The following is a 10,880-nucleotide window of genomic DNA, read 5'->3' on the forward strand; positions in this document are numbered from 1 at the left end:
TCATGTCCTTTGAAAGACAGCTGCTTTGGTGAATACAGCTAGTTAGGAGAATTAAAGAAATTGAAGTTTTCTCTTAAGCTGTCTTCAAGTACAATTGTGTGAGAATATAATGGTTTTCTGAAGTACTGTTTTAATCTGATTTATGTGAAATGGTAAGTGCCAGTGCTTCAAGCTCAGTTGGTGGAGCTATTCCATGAGTCAGATTTCAATGAGGGAAAGAATATTTTCAAACTCTGAGGATGGTTGGAGTTTTTTGTGTTACTTAAATAGCTTTTGAAGAATTGCATTAAAGCAGATATGTAAAAATAGCAAAAGCAGATTGCACTTCACATGGCAATTGAATCATGTTTGAATAGATGAAACAAGTACTTTCCTAAAGGGAGAAAGCTTTTAATAGCTAATGATCAGAATGCATCCTGCTTGTGTTTATTGTGACAGCCATTCATATTTACATTCTTTACAGTTACAGAATGACCAATGTTCAGTGGAATCTGGCTAGATTAGATTGAAATAGAGAGGGAAAGCAAAAACTTCAGTCACACTTGCTTTGGATTTGCTTTTAGGGTTATCATTCAGTTGTTAGGGTTATTATCCAGTTTCTTTAAAGTTGTAAGACATTAAATTGCTGTTACAGGAAATTTTATTTTCAAGTTGTCTATGTGGAGGTGGAGCTTCTGTTGGTTTCCCTTGTTTCTTTTGAGGCAAATTCAGTTTGGGGGCACTAGGGCTGCAGCTTTTTTTTTAAATGAAATCTGTTCTGGTCTCTGCTATGACTCCAAGTCAAGATTAATAAATTATGATTAACAGGTATTTGTGAGTGTCCTACATAGGTATTTGTGAGTGTCCTACATGAATCTTTAGGTCAGTGAGGGCGTTCTGAACTTTTTCACATGGCTTGTGAGCTGTCTTTTAAATTATATATGTCAGGTAGAGTCCTACTTTCTATATTAATGTAATCAGATTTTTTATTCTACTCATTGTTCTCCAACCATTCCAATTTTGTTACTTTTTCTTTCTATGAAGTCATCAGTTTACAGATAAGAACTTACCTGTATTAAATTTTTGTGTAGAATTGGGAGTTTTGCTTGATAGGAGCAGACTGAACTGCTCACAGAAGCTACCCTTGTCATAACAGTTTAGTAATTTAATTTGCCAGTCCTACTTCAAACTCATTTAAAATTTGTATACTTATCCTTTGAAAATGGAAAACGTTCATTGAAACTTCTTCATCTTTCTCATTGATTATACTTAAATGTTCACACTCGTTTCTTGACTTCAGTGTTAGTTAAGGCAGTAGAAGCCAGCTGAAGAGCTTGGAGTAAGCCAATATGTATTCCTTCCTGGCGGGAATCAGACTTAGGCTGTGACTGCATTTTCTAAGGAAATAAGTGAGGGAACAGTGTTTCCAGTTTAAACTCAGAGACTTCTTCACAACCACAGGATTCTTCTAGTGCCACTAACAAGTGTAACTACTCTAATTCCACATTTAAAATGAAAGCTTTCCACTTTAGATTGTCTAAGGAGTAAAGGTTGAGACTCTCAAATACTTTGGATATATTTTCAGTTTCTGTACTGACGGTTACTTTACAAGCATTATGGTAAACTAAACTGGGTTGCAAAAATATTGAAGTGTAATAAGGATAGGAAACTATACAGCTTGCATTTAAAACTTGTAACAAAGCACAGAACCAAGAGCAGTCAAGTGACATGATACTTTTGCAAAGTGTGTAGAGTAAATTCATTTTAATTTCACATTCTTACAATTTAACAGAAGTGTGAAGTGCAGTTCATTCTGAGATTTGGATTTTTGTTAGTATGCATGAAGCATCCTGCTTTCTGGGCTTTATTGGATTCTATGGGTATTTCTTTATTATGTTGTTCTATACATTTTGAGTGTTAGCATAGGCTGGTATCAGCCCACTACTTCAATTATTCTTTTTGATAGATTTTCTGAGTTATAGAAGCTGATTATGGCAACAAAACTCATTCACAGGGGAGAAGAGTCAGAACTTGACTGCAAACACAGGCTCTTCTTTTTTCCCCTCCCACTCCCCTTTTTGTAGGATGCTGAAGAACTGGATAGAGAAGCTGGAGAGCAATTTCAGGCGGATACCTCAAAAGTTCAAGCACAGCAGGAAAGAGCTTTTTCTTTGAAGACCATAAGTACTAGTGAACCAGCTAAGGTAGGGATGCAAAATTTGATTTATGTTACAACTTGATTTGGAAGTGCTCAAGTCATTTGACACATTAATTTGTGTAGATAAGGTTACAGTAGGAATACTGTTTCAGGCTGTATGTTTATGAATATAAAGGAAATTGAACAGTTGAATTTTAGGTAGAGGTCAGTTATGAGTTTTAAAAAGTATGTCTACTCTGTAAAGCAGTATCTTCCAACTCAGTAGTTACTTTCTTTACTGGCAAGTTACTTTGTTGTTTTAATATTCAGGCAATGGTTTAAAACTTGGAAATGTAGAAACCTAAGAACTAATAGGTCTGAGAACAAGACTAGTGGCATATTCTACTGTTTCGTTGCAACAGAATGAAGTGTTACTTACTAATTTAATATCTTCTGACTTAAATGCAGTCTAAAATTGATTTTTGATAGCTGTATTGAGCTTAATGGCTGAATAAGAAAAGATTTTATTTGAACCAATTCACAAACTATTTGCTTCAGCTCACAGTTGAAACATATTCTAGACAATACAAATTCTCTTCTAATTTTTCTCCAAACAGCAGTACTTTCTTAGGTACTGCTATCCTTCGAAACATCACATTCTAGGAAGGTGTAAAATACTTAATATTTCTAGGCTTCGATTTTTGTTTTTTATTTCCATAGAGCATGAACAAACTAGTGACACAGCAATTCGGTACCAGTGAGTATAAGTCAGAATACTGAGATTTAATTTTTAATTGCTAAGCATTAGTTTCATAAAAATAATGAGGTCTTAAGAGTCAAATGAGAACATCAGAGTGAAATCTTTTACAAGGGGCTGCAAGTTACCAAATAAAAGGTGCAGAAGTACTTTTTTGGTTGAAAATGCCTTGAAAAGCACATTCAGACATACTTAAGGCTTAGCAAAGTAGAGCTTTACTACAGTTATTTGCTACAACTGATTAGTTTAGATCAGTTCAACTTTTAATCAACGTTGGCAACAGCTGCCTATTGTATCTGAATAGTGTATTGTTGGGTTTTGTGGTGGGGTTTTTTTTTTGAAGCTGTATTTGAAAAGAAATCTGCCTGTATATGCAAGTGGCTTTATTCCTGGAAGTGTGAATTTTTGTTGTATTTTAGAGGCTTTAGTTGAAAATGTGTAGACAGAAAACTTGGATTGTGACATTAAGGTGGCAGGTTTTTGACTTCTAGAAAAAGGCATAATAGTGCATCCTGGAAGATTACAGATTCTGCTGTTCAGAAATCTGAATTGATTTGAAAAATATCTGCATATTTTTTTCACAAGCTGTCATCACTGCCAAAATACAAGCCCAGTTTCAGGAGATTTTGCTCACTGCTTTACTGTTTATAATCACACCCAACTTCCTAGGTGATTTGATGGCATCAGCATCTCATGTAGACCTACACTGCCCTGTTTTTGAGGGGCTTGAGGGCTTCTGTTACTCTTGAATCTTAAATTCAATCTGTTTCTATATGTGTCTATGTATAATTGTGTAAATGGTAACTGTGAAACAAGACGTGTTCTGTATTAGACTTCGTGTGGGGGCAAAGGACAAATGAAATCATTACTAACATTCTCTGGACTTGATAAAGGACAACTTGTGAATTGTTGTACCTGACTGTCAGTCTTTTATCAAGTCTCCTTGACATCAGGTTTGGCTGCATTGTAATTTCACACACACACAGATGTCTTCCAATGTTGTTTGACTTGGTTGTTGTAAAAAGTTTTAGAAACAGACTGTGACTGATGTGTGAAATGGATGACTTGAGTTTCCAAGGTAGGTAGTTTAGTCTTAAGCAAATGCCCCAAAACATGAGAATGAAATATAGGGAAAAATAAACTGAGTACAAAGAAGTTGTTCTTTAGTATATCCTCATAAACATCAGAAACAGCTGATGTTTCACATCACAGTATCTGGTGATGGTATTTCCCCCATGCTATACATTGGGCTGCATTGAAACCTTCTGCCTTTTATCAACAAGCACAAGTTTTAAATGAAGAGAGATACTTGGAAAAAAGAAGTAACAGTTTGACGAGTCACTCCTTCATTATTGAATCATAGAATTATGCACATAACTATTTATATTATCTAATAGGCTTTATTTGTTGTTTCAGGCCTTCTTTCTGAATTAGCAGAGAATATCCTAGCAAAGAATAGTATCCATTTCTTAATGTCTTCATCACTACCCACTTTCCTCTATCCAAAATTCAGACAGAAGTATATGGAAAAATTTCCAGATAGTGTTGTATGTATTTGTATCATTACATTTGCAGGAATACTGCACGCTGTAACACTCAAGCTGCAACATGTTTCTTAGTCAACCTGAGACAGCTGAGCTATTAAAATCTTAATTGAGTTGCTTTACCTGCTGGTCAAGTGTGACTGTCCTAACAAAACTATGATACCAAACCTGAATTGATTACCTTGCACTAGAAGCTTTATGTCCTCCTTTGTTTTAAAAATCACAGTGTAAGTTCATTTATTTATGTAACTGATGATTGCTAACTATTAGACAACATTAGAATTGGCTAAGCTTGGAATTCCTGTAGCGTGGGAGTTCATTTTATCAGCATGATTGATGTATAAAAAATTTTGAGATTACTAATTTTTCAGTAGATTAAGAGAAATGCTGCAATTATGGATATTAAAAAGCTTGTTTCAGTTGATGTGTAAGAGCACAGCAAACTATTCATGGAAGGTTAGAGAACTGCTATACTTTAAATTAATGTGTTGGGTTTTTCAATTAAAGCAGTTTAACTTCTTGCTTAGATATGATTATATGATTAAAAATAAATTATTTAAAAATAATGATATTATTAAAAAAGAAATTTTTATCTTTTTGCTCTCTTAAATGTTCTGATTGAATTTGTGAGATGCTTACATTATAGTGATGGAAGCAGTAAAAACTGGTGATGTAGGATCTGTACATCTGCATCCAAGGATGTAGACTTCAGTATTTGTTTTTCATAGTTCCAGGTCTTGGCTATTGTGACACAACTACAGCTATGATTTCTTAATAACATCTTAAAGTTTGAGGTTTATTACTTGGTGAGATGCTATGTTCTAATACATTCTTTTTTGAAGCCTTTTGTCATTTGGTGACTTAGTGTGGGATCTTAAGTTTTTTATGTTCTGACTTTCCTATTGGAATGTCAAACTTTTTTCCTGTTTTGCTGTAGTTTAATTACAATAAGTGCTACACACTAGAGTATAGTTATATTTTCTCAGTAGTGGGAACCTTCAAAATCAACTAGATAATTGAAAAATACTACAAGTACCTTTTACTTGGCAGTTATTTCTGCAGTAAGTTCCACTGAAATACTTGCTGGTTGCTTTTGCCAGTATTTGTTATTTTATAAGCATACAGAGTGTTTTGAGTGGTTTATTGGAATGACTGGAGATGCAATTTGTTTTGGGTTTGAGTTACCTATTTGGTCCTATTTAACTTGCCTGCTTACCTTGCAACCAAGTGCATATGTGTCGCTGTTTCACATCTCTGTTGAATATTCTAGAATCCTTTTAGGGTCTTGGTGATTTATAGATTGGTCTCCCTTTCTTTGCATGTGCTGTATTTTAAGAATTAGTGTCGTTTATCTTTGCTTGTATGCAATTAAAAATGTTGGCACTAGATGGCAGTCATAGTATTAACAGCCTCAATTTAAAATTTTTAAGGATTTTAATACTGACTTCATTTTTCAATGCCATCTTCTCAGTAGCTGCTAAGTATACTGCCAAAATAACACCACTTAAGAGTGTTTGCTTTTGTATTACTTAAAAATTTTTGGAAACTCTTATTTTTGTTTCTCAAATAGTCTGAGGAGGCTCCTTCACATGCTGTTTCTACTGAGCCATCTGTAATTGTATCAGAGAGCAATTCTGACAAGATCGCTTCCCAAGTGCCACAGATGCTGCAAGAGACAGATGTTTCTAGTCCCAATATTAAGCAAAACAGTGTGCCTCCTCCACAGAGTAAGTATCTCTCAGTGCAGTTTATTTGTCTGAAGTTAGGATGTACTTTTTCCATGGAGTGTAGTCAGAATGCTTTGCCCTGGGATTTGAGTTTAAAGTGCCATATGAGATCATTGTGACTTATTTATACATCTTGCCATATTTTTTACTTCATTAAAGTTAACACCACCTTGATATTTTTGTTTTCATTGTAATGAAAAACTGGCTTCATATGCTTGGATGACTGAAAATGTCTGTTGGGCTTGTCCAGTCCTTAAGAGACATTTGGATGTACTCATCACCACTGGGACTGGAGCTCGGTGCTGTGACTAAGGAGTTCTGCCAACATTGTTTCAAACGGCTGCTTGCAAGCCTTCAGTGGAGAACAGATGGTTCCTGACAATGCAGTTGACAGAATATTTAGCTACCAGAAATTCGGGAAAAAATACAAATAATTGTCTTTTGATTTCTCAATTTAGCTCATTAGCATATTTTCCCATACGCGTCCATGTAATCATAGAGGGAAACAGTTGCTTATTTGGGAGTAGAAAGGTATTAGGTGGAGTTATTTTTGTAGTCTAACAGCACATAAATCTGGCTAAATTGCTGCAGGTATATTGTTTTTTGAAAATATGCTGTGCTCAGAAACGTCAAATGTACCCTTTGTTGTACTTGACAAAAGTGTTCGTAGTCAAAAGCATTCGCAGTACTCACACAGTAAAACCGGAAATTTAGAAGGGAAGTGAGGATGTGAAAGGTATTGCTTGAAAAAAAAATGCTTTGATTCAGATTCTTAAATAAAATTAATAAATACTGACAATCCATAATAAGTTCCTGGCTAAGTGTTGAAGTACTAAATGAATTTTTAATGACTGCAGAAGAAACATGATGACTTTATAATTACAAAATCTCATTCAGCTGCATTAATTGGTTTCTTGGCTTTGAACACATGAAACAATGGCATATTTCAAGTTGATGCATCAACTTAGAACTTTTTGTCCTGGTTCTAAAATATGAAATCTTTTGTGATTGATTCATGTCTCAGAAATTGAGAGAACATCTCTTAGGTTCAGTATGTACAATACTTAATGTTTTTTACCACTTTTGGCAGCCAGGATGTTTTAAGGCAGTCTGTTTTATTAAGAACGTAGTGCTTCTGTATTGGATTGTGGATTCCATGTGACCACATCTTTACATAGTTCAATACTTTTAAAAACTACTCATATGTAGTGGTTAAGAGCAGTGTAATCTGGTAAAAGTGAGCATTTAATGTCAATTGTGTACATGTACATTATTTCTAGGCTAGAAAATAACAATTATTCTACTGTAAATAATACATTTGCAAAATTAATTACTTTGGACGTTTATCACTCTAAGTATTTGTGGGGTAAAAAAGTAGGATGAAATTGGCAAGCATTGTTTTAGATGCATTTCAAACGAAATTACTTTCATTTGAAGCAGGTGAATAAAACTTCTAGTTGATTGATCTGAATCACTTTGTAATAATTCAGTGTGTGTTATCCAGGATTTTAAAAGCCAATTCTGTGTAAATGTTCTCAGTCCTAACACTATAATAATGTTTTGTTTTCTAGCAAAGTCTGAAGAAAGCTGGGAATCTCCCAAACAAGTTAAAAAGAAGAAAAAAGCAAGAAGGGAAACGTGAACTTCCTAAGATGGACATGTGTTGCTGAATATTGTCATGAAGATTATGCTGTTTATGCAATAATTTGTGAACATGTACAGAATTTTATATAAATTTGAAACAATTTTTAAAAACAGAACTGCTGTGAACACAAACATCTTTAAAAAGGAATCAAATGAAAGTAACTTTATGATATAGCAAACAGAACATGCTACATTTGAAAGACATTCTGAAGAGTCTGTTTTTCCAACTTTTGGAGAGAGATCTTAATTTAAAAAAAAAACTGGTTTTACAACACAGTGCCCTGTTTACAACAGATTATACTCTCATCTACAGCTGCGGATAAAAGATTAATTTTAAGGAAGGGTTTTCTGTAAAAATAATTGTCTGTACAATAATGGGTGTTTCTTGCCTCTCTTATGAGTGACGCATTAGAAACACAGAATGTCAACCATTTGAATTTGTTTCATGCCTAAATCAAAGTGCTTTGATTCAATACATAATCTGCCATATCTTTACAGTAAGTTGGTTAGCAAGTCTGCTAGCTATCGCAGGAATCACAAGTGCAAATCATTAACCATTTGTACAGTCAGACCTTCATGGTTTATTATATGAAGTTAACACAATAAAACTGCTTTGGGTTAAAAGTTTGAGAATGTGATTTGAAACTTGAGTATGGTTCATGAAGTTATTTTTTATAATGTCTATTACCTTACTTGAATTATTGAAGATAACAGTATATTTTTAAGAATGCAGTAATGTGCATAAAATTGGTTATCTTTTTCATTCCCTACAGTTCTTGGTTGATTCAGGATCCCATTTAAAAACTATTCTTTCAACTTCTAATCTCATGAAATGAACTGAAATCAAACTTTCCCTTCTCCTAACACTTGATGACTTACCATACCCAATTCTGTTGTCTATATTATTAAAATGCTGAAGAAATCAAAGTGAATTTTTCACTCACAAATTACCTGGATTTCAGAGATCTGTTGGAGAACTGGAGTAGCTTCAGACAGCTTTAATTGACATTGTCAAAAACAGTTATCAGGAACACATTTTTTTACTGCCTTAACCTGTAGTACGTAGAATGTGTTTAGACTTCTGGACAGGAGTTAGTGTTTTTATATTAAAAAGAAATAAAAAATTAAGTGAAGCAGTTGTAAAATAAAGACCATTTCCCACTTGAAACTGTTAATTAAAATGGCATTGAAGATGTGTTGTCATTTTCAGGCACTGTAATCAGGTGGTATTAAACTGGAGATGTGTTTGTGTGTGTAAGGTACATGCTCAGCCATGTACACTGTAAATAGCCTTTACAAAAATTGGTTTGCTAAGGATGGTATTTTAACATCACCTGGTAAGTTCAGTTAAAGAGTCAGGATCCTTTTCAAATTACTGACTTCTGGTTTAGTGGCACAAACAGAATTGTTAACAGCTGTAACATGTGGTACTGATCAACAATCTTGCACTCTTACTGTACTCAACTGCAGTTTGACAGTATTGCAAGGCAAGAGCAGATAATGCAGCAAGCTGGGTTTAATTGTACTGAAAATGCACCTGCTAATGGAGAGCTTTCTGAATAAATGGATATTAACTTGCACAGGTATTAACTCCTGTATGTCAGGAACATGACACTCTAAATTGATCTCTTAAAATAAATTGAGCATATTGATGGTATTGATTTATTTACTGGGAGGGAGTAATGTTTAAGAGTGATACTTGTCATGATTCATGTGAAATAAATTTAGAACTGAAGTACACCTTTTTAAGGAGTATCTTAAGATAAACATGAAAAATAGGATATTATGAAATCATGCAGAGTCCTTTGCATGTAAATAATATTATAATTTTATTTGACTTCATAGTAAAGGTTAAATAATACCCTTTGAATTCAGGTTTTTAATGTATGTCTGAAATCTGTTTCCAATATGTATGTTATGCTCTTTTATAGAAAATACAAAGATTTCATGTAATGAAAGAGACTGCCCCCAAGGACTTTCACTGCATAAATTCTTTTTTTTTTCCTCTTGAAAATAAAATCAGTGATATTTCTGGGTTAGTCAAATAGCTTGTCATTCTGGAAAAAGAAACAAACTAGCTAAAATATAGGAACCCTGCTAAGTAACTGCTACTGCTAAGCAGGGTCATATAAATACATAGCCTTCCTTTCAAAATGTTGTTACCTATTTAGCAGCACCTCTTACTGTTTTCTTAATATGCAGTTTCAATGTCTTAGAAAACAAAACTTGCTTTATTTGACATTCATTGAAGAGGTAGTAACTCTATATCATATTGTCTATAAATAGAAACTTGGTTATCTATGTATTGTCATGTTTCTATGATTCAAGCAGTGGTTAGTCTTAATGATACACTGAATCCAGACGTTGGTACTTGGATAGAGCAAAAAAACCCACCATTTTAAAGAAACTTAATTTTTTTTTTCCTTTTTTCTTTTTTTTTTCCTGTTGTTGTCGAATGCATGGAATGGTTTCATAAATCCAATATGTTGTTTTTTTCTAAATATTCTGGAATTATTTGTATGTGTAATTTAAACTTGTGATGATGTGTAATTGGATAGCCATGGCATATTTTTATTTCCTTTGTGGGGAGGGGAAGGTGTATAGAATTCGTATGTGCTTGTTACAAAGGTAACTTTGCATTGGTTTGGAGGGGTTGAAAACTGTATTTCTGATGCCTTTCAGAAGTCTAAAGGAAAAAAGTGCAAGTGAAGAGCACTACTTTAATATTTACTAAGAAAGAATGTACATATTAAAAGCATTTCAAAATTTATAGAAATACTGCTAGTACTGTTGTGTTGTAACTGAATTGTATCTCATTTGAAACTGCCCTATTAATAGTTCCTAGCCATGGGATTATCCTGTGAATAAGGCTTTTGGAAAGTGCAGACATCAGAGTACATTGTTTAAGCAAACTTTCATCTATTAGTTGCTGTGCCTTTAACTCAACTAGATTGCTAGTCATGATTTCAGTTGTTTAAAATTGCAGGTCCCTCACGGACACTTGTACCTCTGAGTCTCCTCCTAGTGACCACTGAGTAAAAATCAGCAGTTCGGGTTTTTCAGGCCAATACTAAAAGATTTCTTCATTTTTC

The 10,880-nt window shown here is 33.9% G+C and overlaps 1 protein-coding gene across 2 annotated transcripts in view; it reads left to right on the forward strand.

Moving 5' to 3' along the window:
* Window positions 1–10,564, forward strand: part of MTDH (metadherin) — a 33,565-nt gene extending 23,001 nt beyond the window's left edge. The window contains exons 11-13 of one of the 2 annotated variants that reach the window (XM_053949186.1): window positions 2,064–2,183; window positions 5,988–6,144; window positions 7,716–10,564. In XM_053949186.1, the coding sequence (XP_053805161.1) occupies window positions 2,064–2,183; window positions 5,988–6,144; window positions 7,716–7,786 (348 nt within the window). In that variant the 3' untranslated portion in view covers window positions 7,787–10,564. The remainder of the gene's footprint in view (window positions 1–2,063; window positions 2,184–5,987; window positions 6,145–7,715) is intronic. The other variant, XM_053949188.1, reaches the window with a different exon arrangement.
* The last annotated feature ends 316 nt before the right edge of the window (window positions 10,565–10,880 follow it).

Source organism: Vidua chalybeata, chromosome 1 (genome assembly GCF_026979565.1).
Source record: "Vidua chalybeata isolate OUT-0048 chromosome 1, bVidCha1 merged haplotype, whole genome shotgun sequence".
Lineage (NCBI taxonomy): Eukaryota > Metazoa > Chordata > Aves > Passeriformes > Viduidae > Vidua > Vidua chalybeata.